Source organism: Thermobia domestica, chromosome 9 (genome assembly GCF_964235325.1).
Source record: "Thermobia domestica chromosome 9, izTheDome1.hap1.1, whole genome shotgun sequence".
In the NCBI taxonomy this organism is placed as follows: Eukaryota; Metazoa; Arthropoda; class Insecta; order Zygentoma; family Lepismatidae; genus Thermobia; species Thermobia domestica.
Window position 1 is genome coordinate 242,593,849 of NC_137462.1, and position 21,222 is coordinate 242,615,070.

Below are 21,222 nucleotides of genomic sequence, written 5' to 3' on the forward strand. Positions count from 1 at the left end.
CTTTCATTTCATTTTATTTCTTTTCATTTTATTCACTTCCTCTATCTTCCTGACTTTTTATCTTTGACCAACTACAAGTGCTTTCTCGTCTTTGACCTTTCACGAAGTTTCACGATTCCTACGTGCATCTCGACCTAACCTTTATTTAACCTGAGTATTTTCTACTTTTGGAACGTTTGTGCCATTTTATACGTTTATTACCGTTATACTGCCAGCGAGGCTCTCAATAGCCATTTGGTAACATTTTCTTAATACTCTTTTTGGTTATATTTTGCAAGAAAATGGCTCTTCGATAAAACTATAAACAAGGTCATAGTGTCTGAAATGTCATTACGTACAATACACTACAATCAGTATGTTGCTTTCAACTGATTCCTTATATCTTCCCACTATTCAAGTAGATCTTATTATTAACGGTCATCTTTATAGCTTTATTTTCTTCATTATGTGTTCCAATGAGCATAAAAATGATAATTTGTTTAACCATCAAACATCCCCGAGATATTTGAGGGCACGAACTCAGAAGTATAGAGCTCATTTCCGATGCAAGGGGTTCCTCCTTCAATTCCGGCCATGCGAGTTTGTGGTAGACAAAATCGTGACCATTTATCTTCTCGGGGTTCTCCCCTTTTCTCTCAGGTTGACATTCCATCAGTTATTTCATAATAGGCATAATCCTGAGACGTAGAACCAAATTTCGTTTCATTTCAAGAGCGAGGTAAACATTCTTTATAATTGTTTAACTCTTTTGATTGATTTACTGATCAAAATTTAACTTCTTTTTTACAGTACCAAATACTCGTATATCTGTCAAATAGGATGAGAATCACTTATTTAGTTTCATCCGAGGATCTGTGCTTCCACTGCGGATCGAGCCCTGAATACGCGAACAGAGCAATTTTGTTTATACTTACTTCCCTAGAATCAAAAGTAATTGTTCCAAATATGTTCCTGTACTATTTATGTTAAATTTCTCTCTGTGTTTAAGGGAGAGTGAATGTGCAGCTTGTTTTTAAGTAACGTCTTGTTCAATACATAAATAATGTCTTGTTCATGAAGTAAAACAATATAATATTAAACTTTATTCAATGTGACAAGTAGGCCTAAGTAAATGAAATGAAATCTATAAGTTTTACGTCCCACGATTATGCCGGTTAGGGTAAAGGAGACGGTGATTATGAGAAATGAATGAAACGGTGGAATGAAGAAAGTCTGAGGAAACGGGAGAACCCCGAGAAAACCCACCAGCACGGTGTTTGTCCACCACAAAGTCCACACGGCGCGAGCTGGGATCGAACCAGGGACCCCAAGCATCGGAGGTGAACGCTCTACCACTGAGCCACCGCGACCCCGACAAGTAAGTAACGTATAATATTTGGAACTATGAGAATATGTAACTTCCTTCTGACGTTATATATTGAACAATTCATGGCTAAACGATTAGCATACGCGCTTTTGGCGTGGGACACCTGGGTTCGATTCTCGGAAGGAGCAAATGTGGTTCGGATTTCCACGTTAAGCTGTAGGTCTACGTCTCATATAGCCTTGCTGGTAAAAGGGACGCTTGTAGCTGAAAATCAAATCAATCACATTACTTCATATTCCTTTTTGTTTCAAAACTATCATATTATTTCTCTTTCAATTACATTTATGTTTAAAGTTTTACTTTTTTTGTTACCATAAAGTTGTTTATTTTTCTTACTAATCGTTAAGATAAGGGCACTTTTAAAAGGTTTTTATTTCAATTTTCTTTGCAGACTGACAGCACTTTCCTCACCCAAAGCCACCTGACATTCACTGCCACAAGATACGAAAACGGCGAGACGATAACATGCGAAGCAATCAACGCTGTGATGCAGGAAAAAGACGAGGAACCAATGAGGAAGACAATAACACTCAAAGTTCTTTGTAAGTACTTTCTTATTTTTCTCTACTCAGTCTTCCATTATTATTTTCTGTTACCAGGAGGAGGGATGTGATAACAGAGAAGTGTAACTTTTCCCCCCCTTCCTTTCAAAAACGAAAAAGTTAAAACGTCGGAATAGGCTTACGAAGTTCAAAGATATTATTTTTAAAAGCTTCTTAAGAGTGCCACACACCACCGCACCAAAACATTCGACTAAAGTTTTTTAAAATTCAATTTAAGATGAAACGATTTTCTTTTGTTCAAAAGAAAATTGATACTTTTTTATATTTTGCACGGTGCTTCCCTTTGTTTTTTTTTCTGGTTTTTGCAGAAAAAAAACATAATTTGAGCTTATTCTTTGAATGAAATCTTATGTTTCACTTAACGTCTTAACAATTCTTTTCGTCAAGTTTTCTCTTAAAGAGAACAAAAGTAGAAATTGTAAAACTTATATTCCGGGGTGATTATCATTTCACGATTTAAGATTATAGATTAAATATTAATTTTAACCTTTTCTGCATTTTTTCTTTATGACAAATACTGATTTCATTTCCGACAACTGTTTCCAAGATGAATTTAAGTAATAAATTGAATAAAATTTGAAATGCTACTTTTCATTACTTAATTCGAATGAGAATTGCTATTTTATCAAGTTCGTCACACCATGTCAGATGCTACGTATTGTTCTTTACGGTACACGTCCAAATATTGTTTATGCTTGCAATTGGAAACCTGTAAAGTAGCGTTATTTTACATTATTACATTTTATACTTAGTGAATATTAAATTCTGTGAAGTGTAAATTTAATAATTAAATTAAATTTAAAAAGATTACACTTACACACAATAAAAATTCAGTTTGATCTTAATTTGAAGAAAAAATACTTATTTCAGTTAATTTCAAATAATATAAAAAATATACATCTTTCAGGGGCGCATCCCCGTGGGTCTATCGAATCTAGACTCCTCGCCCCAAACTTCAGAACTCGACATACATTTGTATACTTTCTTAATAAAACTATATTTGTTTCACAGAGAAATACTTGATATAGACTGAAAATTTGACATTACTCATCTACACTATTTTCTTTCTGATAAAAACAATCTAATTTTATCATTTATTGTGTCAGTAGTTAAAAATTACTTCGTTTTTTCGACTGTAGAATAACACCTGTTCGATACTAGATGATTTATCAATACAAAAAGACCAAAATGCAAGTACAAATATTTTAGGTAAGAATTTGAATATGGCAAATTATTATATTCTTCATGGTAGAAAAATAGTAATAAATTCTGAAATATTTAAAACTATGAATTTGAGAATGTTTTGGGGGTATGTATAATTAGATGAACCCTGCTACTGTTGCTTTGACGACAATCAAGTGAGACATGCCCTATTGTCCATGAATCAAACTAGACCACCACCGAGAAGTTTGTCGCCTCTCGTCGACATCAAACATTCATAATAGTACAAATAAAGCTTGGACAGTTTTCATTTCTTATTATGTATCATTCAATGAACGTAATACTTGGTGAATACAGTTTAAAACAAAAAGTTTAATCATTTGCAATAACTCTGTACACGTATGTCTAAAGCAACACTTCTTACGTTTTATACTACAAAATCTAATCCAGGTACTGAGCTTCATATGCGAGGTGTGATCGAAAAATACGGTGAATAATTTTATTAGAAACAAAGTAATAAACTCAAATGGAATTTGATTTAATCTCCTTCAAAGTACTGTCCTTGGCTAGCAATGCACTTATCCCAACGTTCAATCCATGACTGGAAGTATTTCTGGAAGGGCGTTCAGCTGCTCTGTCTGGCCGTCTCAATGAGAGGAACGGTGCCAAAACGTTTTCTTTTAAGCACGGTTTTAATGTTTGGGAAGAACCAGAAGTCGCATGGTGCTATATCTGAAGAGCACAGCGAACGTCTACAGACAGGAATATTCTTTTGGTCAAAAACTCGCGGATCAAAAGTGAGATGTGGCACAGCTCATTTTCGAGGTAAAGAAGGAAGCCATTTGTCCATTTAATCGGCGGTTAAAATGCTTTTCACGTACCTATACGAGGTGTTTAATTCTACGGAAAGCTCTCGATTAGTAATTTGTCTGTTTGAACAAATTGCATTTCTGCCATTTTTGCACCTTTTCATCTGTTTTTGACATCAAAGGACGTCTCGATCGTTGCTCGTTTTCAACCGACTCCTTGTCGCTTTTGAATCGTTCATACTACTTGTAAACAGTCTTTAGTGTCACCACTTCACTGAATTATACTGATTTTGACATTTCTTGAGCTTCCTTGGCACTTTTTTTTACAGCTTAGAACAAAATTTAATGTTGGCGCGCGACAGACACTATTAACACGTACTCACCCTTGAGCCTCTTGAAGCTAATTAACATGTCACAACTCGTTCAAACCCGACACTAACTATGCCAAAGGTTTAGGCCCCCTGACTTACTATTAGCAATGGATACAAGATCTATAGGTGGCACTGTATAACTACATTCACCGTACACTTTGATCACACCTTGTATTATTTCAGATATAATGATATTAGTAATAATGCTTTCTATTATTATTAGCATGTCTTTTTAGCAGTAATATACCATTTTCTGAAAGTTTAGTAGAACCGTAAATAAACAAAATGATAATTTCTCAAAAGAAGTTTACGTTTCGCTGATTTTTAATTCAGGAAAATATAAAAGATTTCTTTCGTTAGGTGTTATCAAATGAGGAAAAGCTGGTAATTCCTGAAATATAATGAGGAAAGATTCATAAGGATACTCCACGAAATGATGAGAATATAAACTGACATTGATCGTGTTCTCTTTGTAGGAAACCATTATGCATTTCTGTTTCTAGAGAAGATGATCAGTCTAACAACATCCTGACGGGAGAAAAAAAAACGGTTTAAGAGTTTACTTCAAAATGCACTTCTGTAGAAACCTATTTCTAATTTAAAACACAAATTTATTTTCAAACAATTTGAACGGATCTTTTGTACCATATAATGAGCGCAGTTTTTTTCAACATGTCCTTTTCTTTTGCGTAAATTTTATTCAGTTGACATATTTTTCTCTAGTTGACACTGGTAAATATCACTAGTAATAGATTTATCTCGATCATTTTCTTCTCACATAATTTTTACTCTTACTGTCGGTAGATGTAAAAGAAATTATTTAGAAAGTTTAACCTTGAAGCACAAATCTTTTTCTTTTTAAATTCTGCGTCAAAAAGAACAGAAGCTTCAATATCCAGTTTATATTTTGCTTCAGAATTTTTAGGAGTTTGGTTTACCAAAACTCCTTTATATACGAGGTGTGTTCAAAGAGTATATTGAACCTTCCTGTATAATCCAATGAAGCACTGGAGGCTCTCTTCAGTGTAGGTTAGAGGGAACACTCATGCACAGTCGTGAATTCTTTCCCGCAAGCAAAAAGTGTCAATCGCTGGCAGTCTGCCAACAAGTGAAGACTTGTAGTGAGCGGTCGTTGGATTTCAGTTTTTTTCAATAACAGAAAAACTTGAGCAGCGATATTATATCAAATTTTGCGAAAAACTTGGTGATGCCCAAGTGGAAACCATTCAATCGGATCGGTACATTCAATTTTGAAGAAGAATTTAAGCATGAGGAGAGAGTCCGCGAATTTTGACTCAGGTTTTCATCTCCAAACACATTCTGCAAACATGGTTGAACTGAAATTGACGGTTGAAGAACTCACTGGCGTTCCTCAAGACGTAATAAACTGAGCATTGCAGCGAATTTCCAAAACATGCTGTCATAATGTGTATGCCGAGATGGGGCACGTCTTTCCGATGTCGTCTTCGAGAAATAAAGTGACCTGTAATTGCCATAGCTAATGTCATTGATAATTGCATACTCTCTACATGCATCTCAATCATTAAATATATTTTGTGTGTGCACTAAGAAAAATCCATTCTCCGGACAACGGTATATTGTATAAATATATGGAATTCTCTTGCTTACTACAGAAACCAGTGCGGAGCATACGTTATAAGTATGCTGCATAGGCACTGCCCTTAGGTGTTACATCATACCATTGCAGAATGCCTGATATCTAACAGTCTTCCTTATATTACATACATACTTGTATGTTACCTTCGTTAGTTTTATGTTATATACGTCCATTTGTATGTGAGATCCTGACCACCTATATTGTTTCATACGGAAAGTTCGTGCAGATGGAACACTTATACAGAAAGTATTATAAAACATGTTTTATCAGTTATACGTTTCATGTACGTTGAGTCCAAAAACTACAGGATTTACAAATGTAACACACGATTTTTTTAGGTTCGTCACATACATTTTTTCTCAGTGTGTTGATTAGTGCATTTTATATCAATTGAAATTTTCCCGTTTTCCTGCACCACCCTATATACACAGGTGTCCAAAACTTAAGCATAATGCCAGAAGTTGCATGTAAAGTTCGGGAAGGGCATCGCGAGCACAGGAATTGTGGTGGACGGCATACATTGCTTGTGAGGAGCATTGAACCGGCTATAACAAACGTCCGTCTGACTTCCTACGGGAAAAAAGCGAACAATAGTGCTTGGATTCAAAATAGCCGCATTCCGTGTGTGCAGTAAGTGGAGTATTGTCGTGAGCGAAGGTACTGCTGAGTTGAATATAGCAATAGATTAATGGAATATGACACAAAAAAAGTCCTTTGGATGCGTTTACCAAAGGTCTGATCATCGGGTGCTTGGAAAAAGATGACACACAGACAGCAGTAATACGAATCATCAATGTGCCACAAAGTGTCGTGTCTAGGTTGTAGAAACAGTTAATCGACATCGGAGATATCAGCCATAGGCCCGGTGGAGGACATCCACGAGTGATAATTCCACAACAGGACCAATACTTGTCCGTAACTACGCGTCGGATCCGGACCATGCCTGCAAGACAACTGTCAGGAGAGCGTTTAGCCGCCTCAGGGGTGAGAGTGTTACGCCATACTGTGTACCGGAGTGCCAATAATCTGTATAACCGACGACAAGCAACATGCGTTCCACTGATTCAGACACACAAAAGGACCCGTTTACAGTTGTGGCGAGAACATCACCAGTGGACCCCAACGAATAGGGCCGCCTACTGTTCACGGATAAGTGCCGATTCAGTTCCCACAACGAATCCCATTGCACTCTGATCTAGCACTTATAGGGAACACGCTTATATCCCAAGAACATAGTGGAAAGGCATCGGTATGGTGGTAGTGACGTACTGGTCTGGGCAGGCATTATGATGAATGGTCGTACTGACCAGCACACTTTCGAGGTTGGGCCCATCAAATTCCAGAGGTACAGAGACGAGGTTCTGCATGCCCATGTGCGGGTTTTCAGGTTCCCACTTAGCCCACGCTTTCTGCTCATGGATGACAATGCCTGTCCCCATCGAGCCAAACTGGTGGAAGAATATCTAGAGACGGAAGACATCCAACATATTGAGTGGGCAGAGCGATCTCCTGACCTCAACCAAATTGAACATGCAAGGAATACATTAGGAAGACATGTTGGAACCCACTAGCCACCTCCAGGACACACCAGGAGCTCTGTACTGCTCTTCATGAGGAGTGGAATCAGCTATCCCAAGAGCTCTTCCACAACCTGATCTTGAGCATGGAACGTCGTTGCCAGACATGTATGGCTGTTCGGAGCGACCATATTCCATATTAACCTGTTTCCGATGCCGCCAGGTGTCTTAGTATTTTTGTGATATAAGTATTTTGGTACCAAGTTTTGAGTTTGTGTTGCATGATCCTTTCTATGTTTTCTTTCAAATTTCGCTTATTCCGTGTTAATATGGCATTTAAGTGTGATATGTTGTCATGGTTGTTCCATTTCGTGTGACTTCTTTACGTTCTTCGTGCCCTATGTACTCGAACAGTCATTATGCTTAAGTTTTGGACACCTGTGTATATACAATATGATAGACACTGTCTTAAACAAAGAAGCTCGTAACTTCTACTAAATTGCGAATCGAAAGCACAAAAATTACAATGTGAGACTACTGGACGTGATGAGAATTCGAAAATAGATTTTTCTTCGTAAACTTATGTTTCGTGGCACCTGCCAAAAAGAGCACATGGTATTTTCGTTCATTTGCTAGCTCAGTAAAAAAAAAAAAAAAAAAAAAAGCCATAGTTAGTGCTCCAAATATAATTGGCTACTTTAGAATGTTTCGGTACGTATTTATCCTATTCTAAGTAATGATATTTTGTTGTATTTACTTATTTCATGTGTTATAATTACTCAGTACGATTTACGTCTCGCTGCATATACAGTGAATAGAAGATTGCCATAGCTGTTATGTATAACTTATGATGCCAAATCTGAATTAGAGAATTTAATCTGTTTGCACTAAATAAATAATTTATGCAATTAGCAGCTCAAATCGATAAACTCTATTCAATTTCTTAATTAATAATTTAGATATGAAACGAGTATATTGAGTACATGTTTTGAACCTTGAAATAAAAGTGGTTATTCTTAAAATCCAATTCAACTTAAATTTATCCACCTGTTTTGAATTTGTTTCGGAAAATAAATTGTATATGTGATATTGACCAATTCTGGCCACTACAGATTCTTGCTTCAGAGTAAACGTTCAGCTTAATACTTGTTAGAGATTACCCCTAGCCTTTTCTTAAATGAGCCAAAAATCGTATAATATTCGATAACCTAGTTTTATGTGACAAATTGTTGAAAAATTGATCAGTGTTAGATGTTTACAGTGCATTAGCATCAACAACGAATTTTAAGGAAGTAAAAGCTAGGTACGGTGAATTGTAAAAGAACCATATAAAGCAAAAAGAAACAGTATAGTAGATCAATATAGAACCGAGGTGGTAATAAATTGAAATCCTTTCAGGAAATTTGAGTTTTTACTTTCACATTTCATTCAATAGCCTATGGGCGGTTCTGCATCATTTTTTCTATCTCTTTGTTATATTCAACTCAAGTAACTACAATTTTGTCGAAAGCCTTTTTTCCTTTAAGTTCAGAATACTTGCAGTAAAAATTAAAACTAAATTCCCTGCCTTAAGAATCCTCTTAAGGGGGGTATGGTACACGGTAGTTCATTTTTCTTATGAGGTCATCACATCAGTCACATTAGCTTTCTTGACGAAAGTTTGCTACCTGCAGCTCCCCAATTAACTGACGATATTGTATCAACACCGAAAACACTTGTCTTATCTAACCGAATCTGAACGAACCATTCAGATACACTGAAGCATCGGATATGTCGAATGCCTAATATGCAAGGGCTGATCACCTTCTGTCATACGTGTAGGAACGGTGTCGTACAGTGTTGTACACCGTCAATTTTTGTGGATGTCCTGCAGGGACGGTCATATGGTACGGATTGGCTTCTCTTCTGTCGTAAAGAACAAACACCGTGTGCGTGGGTCTTCTCGGGGTTCTCCCGTTTCCTCCCACTTTCTTCATTCCACCATTCCATTCATTTCTCATCTTCACCGTCTCCTTTAGCCTAACCGGCATAATCGTGGGACGTAAAACTCACAGATTTCATTTCATTTCATTTCTTCTGTCGTAAAGCTTCACGCGAAGTGCCTTCTTCATTTCAGCGAAGAGATCGTCACGAAAACTCCGAAAATATTGTTAAGCATTGCACCCCCGTGCCACTTCAATCTTGATCTACGCATCTTGTTCGTGTTTTCGAAACATATTGCTGTGGCGTTTCCATTTTTCTCTTCTACTTGAAGTGAGGTGCTTTGACTGAATAACACAACAGTCATTTCGACACTTCACACTTCATCGTCACACATTTCCTTATCAGCTACGGTAGTACTGAGACAGTTCTCTGACGTAAGAACAGTGTTGCCATTACTTTTTTATCCACTACTTTAGATACGTATGTATATTCTCCGTTTGTGTACCTTGTTAGATGTTTGGTCTAATGGAAACTGAAATATCGATCGACTACGCTCAATCTATCTGTATTTCCTGATCCACACCTGTTTTAACATTTTTTCAGTGCTTCAGTTCTCTTATTTCCTCTATGTTACCTTCGTTCATTTCTTTCAATATTCCTTCTGATTAAATATTTATATTGTACGAAACCTAATCAACAACTATCACATGTATTTGTTCAGATGACGATTTTCATAGAAACTGAAAGAAAAACAAGAATGAGATCTCATTAATTGGTGTTATTGTTAGATCATATACCATGTGTTTTACCACATAACCGTGAAGCGAAGCAGACCATATAGATTTATGCCTGTGGCAATAATTGGATCTCAATATATTTGTGTTTGACAAACCGTGCGCCAAGAGAAGTAGTTGTAGTCTAAATCACATTTTTCTTACATGATGCATAGTTATGATGTGGTTTCTTCGTGAAAAAAAAAATGTTTATTCCTGATATATACAGTGCATTGGTTATTAATACATACGTTTGTAACTTTAGTACCTTATAAAGAAAATTCATTATTTGCCGTTATTTAATATATTTACTTATTTTTACCTTCAAAACTGAAATTACAAACATAAAAACATTCTAACATATAATTTTTGACCACATACGCGGCTTTGACTATTATCAAACTAGCCAATTAGGAATCTTAATGTGATCTACTTTCAATAAACTTTTAATCGTGGGAATGTATGGGAATGAATGTTATACGAGCGTTTTCCAAACTGTGGACCACGGATAGTATGTGGTACTCTTAGATTGCACTTTACTCGAGAAAGTCAGAAACAAAAAAAAAAAATCAACTGAATTAAATTATCACACGCAATGTAGTTGAGAACTTCAAACAGAGTTATATGATTGATAATAATAATAATAACAATAATAATAATAATAACAATAATAATAATAACAATAATAATAATAATAATAAATATCTGCCTGTCATCAGCTTTTCGCATAGAAATGAGAGACCTAGAACCACCAAACTTCGCACACAGCTACATCTTAATGAAATTAATCGCAAACGAAGGTTTTTTTTTTTAATTTCGGCACGGGGGGGGGGGTCATTTCAGAAGGTAAAATGTATGCATAAAAAAGATATGAGAAATACCTGAAACATCGGATGGTAGTATCAAATTTATAGTTTTCGAGATCACTGAGCTGAATAGTAACATCCCCGACGCTATTCAAGTTAGTCATTAACCTCTATTATCGTAGGGAATTATGGGACGTGAAAAGTAACCTATCCAGAATTACCGATATTACTGTCAAATTTATAGTTTTTTGGTCACAGAGACGAATAGTACCACTCCGACACCGTCCAAGTCCAATTTTAAATCTCATAGTCATGGGGGGCGTGAAAAATAGCATTTTAAAAATTACCGATACTAGTGTGAGATTTGTAGTATTGGGGTCCCGGTCGATTCCCGGTGGAGGCACTTGGACGAAAAAGTGTAAATAGCTTTTTCAGGACAGCCCTCCTGCCTCAAGTTTTCCTGGGTTTTCCTTATTCACACCAGGTAAATGTCGGGGTAGTACCTTACATATAGGTCCCAGAAGGCTTTCTTCCTTACACACTCCTTTCTTCCTTCCGTTTCCCCGGATAGTGTGCTCGCCGAGGGACGTCACCCCTCAAACCTGACGGGCTAACATGGCCATAGATGCCGAAAGATCAGAAATCTAAAATCCAAAATCATAGTTTTGGGGTCACTGAAATAAATAGTAATACTTGCGAGGCCGATCAAGTCCAGTATTAACCATCACCGTCATAAAGGCTTGGAGGGAAAAGAAAATTAATATGTCCAAAATGACAGATATATGTTTCAAATTCAAACTTTTCCGGGTCGTCGATATAAGTTGTAACATTTGCAAAACCGTTCAATGCCAATTTTAGGCTCCATTATAACGGGGAATTAGAGTGTGAGAAATAATGTCAAAAATGAGCGGTATTGCTGTCGAATCTGTAGTTCCCGAAATTACTAAGCTGATTAGTGACCATCTCAATGACTTGGCAGTTTCCTCGGGAGCTGACAGGAAAACACCAAAACCTTTGATGGTGTTTATTTATTTCACTCAGCTTGAGGGGAACAATGCTGAATGCGTTGCTGTTGATCATTTATTTATTTATTTCACTCATATTGACAGATGCAACACCAAAGGCGTTACTTTTCGCTATTTATTTATTTCCCTCATTTCTTTACCTTCAAATATGATATATTGTATCGGGTATTTCAGCTAATATACAGGAACGCAGAGACACGCTGCCACTTATCTTTCAACGAGAAATTTTTATACCAACTTTCATCTTCTCAACTTAACAGTATCGTGAGCTACTCAGTTTTTCGCATAAATTTTGGCCTTCTACCCTTTTCCATTAGGATATGTATTTTAATCCAAGTAACATGCTAAAACTCCAGTTGGAGGTATGTGATAACTATATGCAAAAATTCATTTCAAACAGTATAACCGTTTTTTCGTGAAGCGATCACAAACAGTGCCCTTTTCATGTCTATAATTGACTAGTGTCAATGACCTGCTTCGGTGAGTTAAAAGAAGAAATATTGGTAATATGTTCCGTTAGCTAGTCACTTTTTGAATGGATTCGAATATTGATCATTTTCGATCATTTTAATATATCTCCGCCTCCCTCAAGTGGCGGGGATGAATTTGAATTTAAACGGCATCAGAAGTATCACTTTTCATCTCAGCTAGCGAGAAATCTATGGATTCGACTCTAACATTAATCAATTCCGATCATTTATATATATATATATATCTTCCCCTTCCTCTTCCCCAAGTAACCGGGCCGAATTTGGATTTAAGCGGCATCGGTAGTGTCACTGTTCATCTCAGTGACCACGAAAACTGTGGATTCGACACTAATATTGGTCACTTTTGATCATATATATATATATATATATATATATATATATATATATATATCCTTCCCTAAGTTTCACCGTCAAAGTGAAATGATAAATACCATCCCAGGCCCGAACCTGATCTATGTTGAATATTTGATCGAAACCAGTCAGATGTTTATTAAGCCACAAACATAGGGGCCAATCGCCACTCACTGAATTTGAGGAACACATACTTTTTAATAAATTGTATATTAATATACTCATAAAAGAGCGAAATACTTATGTCAATGGACAGCCTCCACCCACCCACCCCATGGCAAAACTCGAAATGGTGTTACTGCAGCAAGAAGAGAGTATACTCTATGATTAACAAGATATAATACCCTAAAATGATAATTTACTCTAAACTTAAATTTTAAACATCTTTTAATTAATGTTTTAAGAGTTGTAAATAAAAAGTAATATATAAATTACTATGCGCTGGTATTGTTCAGTGTGTTCATTATTATTTTCATGTTCTGTAGCTATGAACTTTCCAATCTATTAAATCACTAAATGCTTCCTTTCTCTTCATAAACTAATGGAAGTGAAATTACTTCCACCTATATTACCATGAAAAAAATCTCCTGGAAGACATTTCTAAAAATAGATATCGCAATATTTTCCTTCTTGAAGGCCATAGTTTGGGAACCACATTTCTGAATGATGACTGCTTCCTCTCCAATAGAGATCGTTTGACTGGGCACTGGAGGATCAATCAACGCGCTCATATTTCTCAAGAGGGTCGATCTTATGTCAACTGAATGGAACCCTCTTGTTCCGCTTCTGAGAACTTGAAATAACATCTATTGCCTGAGAGCGATTTTTAAGGAAGATTTTACCTTTCTTTCGAAGGGAAGAAATCTATATTGTATACGACCAGAGTAAATATTTCAAGTATATGGTCCTGCGTAATTAAAGGAGAAGTTGTTTACATAATGTGGGTCTCTTTTTTTTACCGTCTGTTCCAATATTCGAACAAGAGCTTCTTTGATCCATGTACCTTGTTAGGTAATATGCATCATTTCAGTATATTGATACCGATTTCATGTCTTATGAACGACTACGAAAGTTTATTGCATTTCAACTCAAACGGAACGAAACACATTTTGTTCTAGTTATGTAATCTTGAACTCTTCAATGATTTCGATTGAATGGGTTGTTCAAGAGAATAGTTTCATTTTTATTACCAAAGATTATTATTATTCAAGATTCTGTTTTATTGCCAAAAGAAATTATTTGCTGCTCCCAAGACTACGACCTTCTCTACATTATAAGTAAAAATCGTACTTAATTAAAAACACTAATTGTTCACTTGTCTTACTAATAAATAGCAAAGAACATTTGTATTAATAACAAACAGCAAAGCATGTTCGTTTTACTAATAAACAGCAAAGCACGTTCGTTTTATTAATAAACAGCAAAGCACGTTCGTTTTACTAATAAACAGCAAAGCACGTTCGTTTTACTAATAAACAGCAAAGCACGTTCGTTTTACTAATAAACAGCAAAGCTTGTTCGTTTTACTAATAAACAGCAAAGCACGTTCGTTTTACTAATAAACAGCAAAGCACGTTCGTTTTACTAATAAGCAGCAAAGCACGTTCCGTGTTCAGCATAATTATTTTCCATTTTCAAATAATTAAATCAAAACTAGTTGCAATTAAATCGTCAAAATATATTACTATAGAAAGACACAAATATTAGTGCACGAACATAAATATGATTACGGTCCTTGTCCTATTGCGAAATACGTAATTAAATTGTAACAATGCAATTTTTAAGTTGCAGTTACATGGTGACAGTAGTTTTAAATCAGGAAAATGTTCTGCACGCTAGCGGAATCTATTGGTAGCAGGCAGGAAACTAGCAACACCTATTAGATTGTTTGTGTACTGACGTTTTTGTTGTATTAGGATGTTTTAGTATAATATATTAAAATAAATATATTACGTCCTCAAAAATATTCTACATATACCGTATTTCCGACTTTGACAACCCCTATTTTGAAGAGGATTCTTGAGAATTTTTAATTTTTTTTAACAAATTCTGAATAATTTAAATTACATATTGTTTTATTGATACAAAATATCTTGAGATACACCAAGATAGTTAACATTACCTATTATAAACTTAGGCCAATTACTTATTGCCTAAACTATGGAAAGAAAGGAACAAATATCGGTAACACACAGTACCGTAATTAAAAACAAATACAGTACGTACAATTGAACTTTCACACCCCTTTTTTACTGTATTTAAAATCAAAATAAAAAATGGAGCATATTTTTACGTACGGTGAAAGCCATTGCACAGCGTAAGAACATTGTCCAGAACTGCCAAAGTTTAATCTGTGAATTACGACGATTCCGTATTTTTCGAGTGACGAACTTGGGGGGGGGGACCTTATATTATAGTCAGGTAAATACGGTAATTGATATTCTCTTAGTTTCTTATCTGGGTAAAGGAGTTTCTTAGAAGAATATGTTTACTACTTAAATTTATAGCTGGAGTCGTGTATTAGGTAAGGTGTCTGCCTACAAAGCAGACAGGTCTAGTTCAATCGCTGGTAAGCGATGGATTTACTTCCTGTTCTACTCCAGGTCAGGGGGTAAAAGTGCAGGAGGACGCCGTTCACCTACCTCCAAAAAATATGTACGGCGTCCCTGTAGTTCCTAAAAAATTAAAATGGAAAAAGATAGGCCGGGGGAAGGCGGGACGTCATGCCACTACCTACCACCTCCCTACTTTTTCAGATCCACTTTCACCCCTGCTCCAATTCCCATGTGATTCAATTGTTCTTCCAACATTATCCTGACCAATATCTTAAAGAACGTTTGTGTGTGTGTGTATCATCATATTTTTGCATATAAACGTATCACATAGAGCTACAACATTTTATACACAGATATATCTTTACCAAACCTAATCTTGTACGAAACCTTTTTTTTTTAGTTTTTACATGACAGGGCAATTAAGAGGTCACGTGTTCAGTAGGTTCAAAAGTAATGTTATTATCTCAGAATCCCTCAAGTTAGACAACTCGCATTACTCTATTATGTTATAGGTTGCATATTGTTCACCCCGTGAGTAGAACAGGCTCTTCTTCTAGTCCTCAATAAAATGGATAGCTGGAGAACTTGGTGGCTAAAGTCACAAAGAGCGTCATCTGACAACATTGTACCTACTTTCTGTACCGTTCCAAAGTCAAATATGTGTGGAAACTTGCCTGTAGATTGCAAGTACCAGCCTACTTGGTGTATCCACAGGAGACACGATTTACTTACTTATAATTGTAATTTCATTGTTAATCTACGAAACCAGTACACCATGACAAAATTCCTCTCCGGAGTCTCTTCACCCGGATACAGAGTCTAATCTTGCTCTGCTATACTACATGTAAGTAAATCCCAACAATGAAGTTAAGTGATGAAACTTGTTAAAATTTGTAAGTATTCAAAATAAATTTTCTTTTCTAGATAAATAATTATTGCTCATTAGTTACTGGCACTTTAAAGTAATTTCTTATCTTTCAAATTAAATGTGAAACTTAAATATGATATTACCGTCTTCAAATATAATACAGATCTATTAAAACCTACATTTCTCACTTACTTTTTTTTTTCAACGAAATAATGCTGCAAACGTTATTTGAAGACAGCGCTTAAATTGAATAAAATATTCAAAATCAATATATAGATAATCTAGTTATCGAATTTTAATTTCGATATTTTTTTCAAAAGAATTCAAGCTTTGTTGAGCTTTCTCCATCTGGTGGCAAAGAATACATTGAGTGGTCTTTATTTCTACTTTAGAATTAAAGTTTTCTTTCATTGTGTAAAGTATACTATAATAAATCGAACTTTTAAAAGTAAATAAAAATCACATTTCTTTGAATTTTTTTCGGCTCAATTGAAATTTTAAGTTTTATCTTCTGTTTTTAAATAGCAAACTCAAGAGATGAGTTATTATACTTGTGTAAAACTGACAATTTTAGATATCAAATATATCTGATACCACAATGGTTTTTGAATTTGAACAGGTTGAACTTTGTTGGTAACACAACAACGACGCAACTAGACTGGTTGTCACCTGGGGCAAGAACTCGCCTTAGCATTCCCTTCTCCTGACCAACCAAACCAAAACGCTTCCCGACTATACCTGATACTGGCATCACACTGTAATTCTCCTATTCCATTTTTTCTGCAAGTGGTAAAGTTTGAATTCAAAATTGCAGGACATAAATTAATTTCTGGTAAAAGATAAAACACCACACTAATTAGTATTTGATTGCCAAATAATCTGAGAGTAGCGTGCTTGACATATTCTTATAGTCTCATTGCAATAACTGCATTCATAATATTTTTGGAATTATATCGGGATGTGCATATGTGTAGAATGAATCAACAATCTGTTGCTTTAGAATAGAATGTTTAATTATGACAGTGTCAAACTGTTGTCTCGACTATTATACTCGGACATTTTGCAAATCTTTTAAATCGATGTACGTTAAGTGAAAACGCAAAATGGTGGAACTAAAATTTTGTTTTGCGGGTTCTTTTGACTGCAAATGTTTTTACAATGTCCTCAAAAGATAGCTTTGAACCTAACTAATGGATATGATCCTAAGGTTGGTGAGTCGTTATTGTTCTGTTAAGTTTCTGAGATAATTTTTATGATCTTTAGTTTGCTAAGACTCCTTTCCTTGCCTTGTAGTGAAAATAAGTATTTGCCTAGTTTTGCGCTCCTCGATCCGGCGCCCGGGGCACAAGCCCCGTATGCTACCCCTTAGTTACGTCACTATATCACAATCATTTTTGACTTTTTTGAAATTCTATCCCGCATTTAATGATCACAGGTTAATTTTAAATTGCTGAACATTCACTAGAAATCTTGTACATGAGAACTTATTGATTCATTGGTATAACCATCTGCTTCTTTTCCTTGAATTCACTATTGAGAAGACACAAGACTAGAAGTAGAGCCACAAAATATTGTTCACATTAAGGTTCATACTCAATTGCTAGAATTGTATAATATTGTTTATATCTTATATAGTAAAGAATCTTAACTGTACATTCCAGAGTTGCCTGTCGACCTGTTTGTAGAAACAAAAATTTGTCTATACCATTGTAGTTTATAATAATTCAGTACCTGGTTCACACTTTTCTTCTCACAGTTATGCCCTTCAAATTAAATTGTCTCGTATTATATTGTCATTTGTTGTAGTAGTTAAAGACTCGGTAAAATAAAGCAACAAACTTTTATAGACTAATTATCACAGAATAAAAATTTGCAATTACTGTGAGATTACCATTCCTTTTCATCACCGACTGCACAGCCAGAAATTCAACGTTGAGTTTATCGGGTCATTGTATGAAGTCAAAATTTATTGATGTGAGCTCCGAATTTATTTCAAAACCCTTGCCTCTCATCTGTGGTAGTAGTATTAGATCTTGATGATGTAGGCTTAGATGTATGATGTAGAAGCACATTTGTTGCAATCTTTTTTCTAATAAGAGTTAGGTTAGCGAGGTCTTCCTTGACAGAATTAGGTGCCCGATGTCTTCCAACACTTTACGTCTAATTGCCTCCAAACTTCACTAAACAGATGTGCAATAACTTTATTATTTTCGCTAACGTGGCGTGTGACTGTATTGAGACTTCCAAATAAGGCTTAGTGCCTGACTTTGAAAGACTTCGTGAGTTAATAATAAAAGATGATGATTTCCAACTTGTAAATGGTAACAAAATTATTTTCCGTGATAACTTCTACTATTAGGAATAATAAATAAGCATTCTATTAATATTTTTTCTTAGATTTTTATTGCATGACGCAGAAATTTACTAAGAATAAAGGATTATTTACTCGCTTGTCTAAACTCCACTCGCTTCGATAATGCTCAGCAACCATTTTACAAAAAAAAAAAAAAAATCAATCACTACGAACAGAAAAATGTCTAATCCAAAATTTCTTTCGTTAAAGGTTAACGCTATATATATATATATATATATATATATATATATATATATATATATATATATATATATATATATACGTTGCTAAAATCTAAAAATACTACCTTACAGTATAATATTAAGAATTATTATAACGTGTCCCAAGAAACCCAATTCATTCTTTGTTTTGTTTGTTTTGGGGTGGAAATAACCATAAAACAGGAGGATTTAGGATTACCTGAATCCTTTAACCTGATTGCTGATTTACAGTATAACATATTTCCCGTAGAAGGCTATTTTATTCTTAAGGATTCCAACTTATATAGAGACATGATAGAAGTGGAGAAAGGTAGGGGAAAAGCTGTCTGTTCTTTCCAAAATGAAACAATAAGTTGTTCAGCGTAAAGATGGCATTATGTTCAATTCCCGCAATCGATATAGAAACCTTTTCCCCTTCCTTTGTCTCGTGAACCCTGGTTTGTCCTTACGATCCATCAGTGATGAAGTTTTCCCGTAGGACGCTTGGAGAGAGAGAGAGCATTGGAAGCTTTATACGTTTTATGATGGCCTGGATGAGGTTAAAAACAGAAGAAAAAATACTTCTGAGACAATGTCTTTTGTAAAAGATATAAGGAGAAAGAAAATGGAATTTTGGAAGCAGCTTACTACCAGACGAACTCGTTTCAAACAGAAAAAGAAGCACAGGTTATCATTCTTTCTCATCATACAGGGTTAAAATGGGATAATCTGTGAAACCTGCTTTATTCTTTATACAAGTCTTCATATCTTTACATGAATTTTACATTTCAATGCTTTCCAATAGATTTTTTTAACCTCATAGGTGAGGTGGTAATATTCCCAATCATAATATATAAAAATGCATAGTGTCTCTTAAAACTATGCATTCGTTTCAACCTAGTTGAGTGATTTCAGATTTTGCCAGGAGGGGATTGGAAAAGATTGTCCACAGATATAGGGGACACCCCTCTTCCTACCATAGCGTAGTCGCTAACGCTCTCGCCTTTGGTGCGAGCGGTCCCGGGTTCGATTCCCGTTGGGAGCATTCCGTCAAAAAAGAGCTTTTACAGGGCAACCATCCTGAATGAGGATTTTCTGGGTTTTCCTCATTCCCACCATGCAAATGCCGGAGTAGTACCAAACTTACAGGCCACAGGCCACTTCCTTCTCCTATCCTTTCTTCCTTTCCTTTCCCCGGAGAGTATACTCGCCGAGAGAAGTCATCCCTCATACGTGACGAGCTAAATGGCCATAGATGCCGAAAGACCAGAAATCTAAATCCTAAATCTACCGCTTATGTTTCTGTTCAAGTGCGGCTGCTACACTTGCCGCACTTGTAGCAAGTGCACTTGCTACACTTGCGGCTGTTGCGGCTGCCTAACTTTCAAGCTCAAAAGTATGACGTGTAAAAGTAGTGTTCGTGTAGAAATGAAAGTGTACTCTTCAGCACAAGATGGTGACCACGATGAGTCAGTAATAGAGCGTTCATCTCTGGTGCATGGGGTCCTTGATTTGATCCCAGCTCGCGCCAAATGAGCTTGCGGTGGACAAATACCATGTGCGTGGATTTTCTCGCGATTCTCCCTTTTCCTACCACTTTCTTCATTCCACCATTTCATTCATTTTTCATCGTCGTCTCCTTTAGCCTATCCGGCATAACCGTGGGACTTAAAACTTAAAAATTTCATTTCATTTCTTCAGCACAAGACAAATATTGATGCAGCTCTCAATAATTCATATTTTAAAAAAAGAAAAAGAATTGAAAGAAACAGAACCGTCTTCATTTATAGTTGGGTGAGAGTATTCTAATTATCTCCATCAACATTGAGCATATACTCGTAGCAATATGGCAGGGAGCTTCTATGTGTTGATTTGGAAGAGCACCTATCTGGAACACTCTTATATTCTGGTATCGTCGACATAGTTGCAATCAATTGACTATAACAAGTAGTTAATTCCATAATAGAACTGCTTACAAATATTGTCACTTAGTAGCATTTGTCTTTCTTTTATCCTTGTGGTCAGCTAATGGAGAAGTAGGCAGAAAAAGAACAATGAATATTTCAAGAAACGCCTTCAAAATACAAACTAATATGAGCTTGGTTTGGTCGTAGTGCATACAATTGAGTTCAAGTTATATTCACTAAAATAGTCTTGAGAATGTTCTGCCTCGTTTTAACACTCCTATGAAAAGTTAAATACTATGTAATGTTGTCTTATTTTGTTAGAAGTGCATCTTAAGAGAGTGCTGGTGTCTTTGTTACCAATTTCGTAAAAGAAATGGAACATAATTAATTAAATATATTTTGTACGTTATAGGATATGGGTATTTTAGTGGGATGACCCACTTTAGTCTAATCAGAATAACTGTGGAACGTAAAACTTAAAGGTTTCATTTTTTAAAAAAAATCATCATGTTCTGTAGTATGAATAATTTTCTTACTGCATCATTTAAATACACTGATGATACTG

General features: G+C 35.6%; 1 protein-coding gene across 1 annotated transcript in view; it reads left to right on the plus strand.

Moving 5' to 3' along the window:
- nrm (neuromusculin) overlaps positions 1–21,222 on the plus strand; it is an 851,931-nt gene that overhangs the window by 538,787 nt on the left and 291,922 nt on the right. Inside the window, exon 9 of the mRNA XM_081726627.1 lies at positions 1,758–1,908. Coding sequence (XP_081582753.1) covers positions 1,758–1,908 — 151 coding nt within the window. The remainder of the gene's footprint in view (positions 1–1,757; positions 1,909–21,222) is intronic.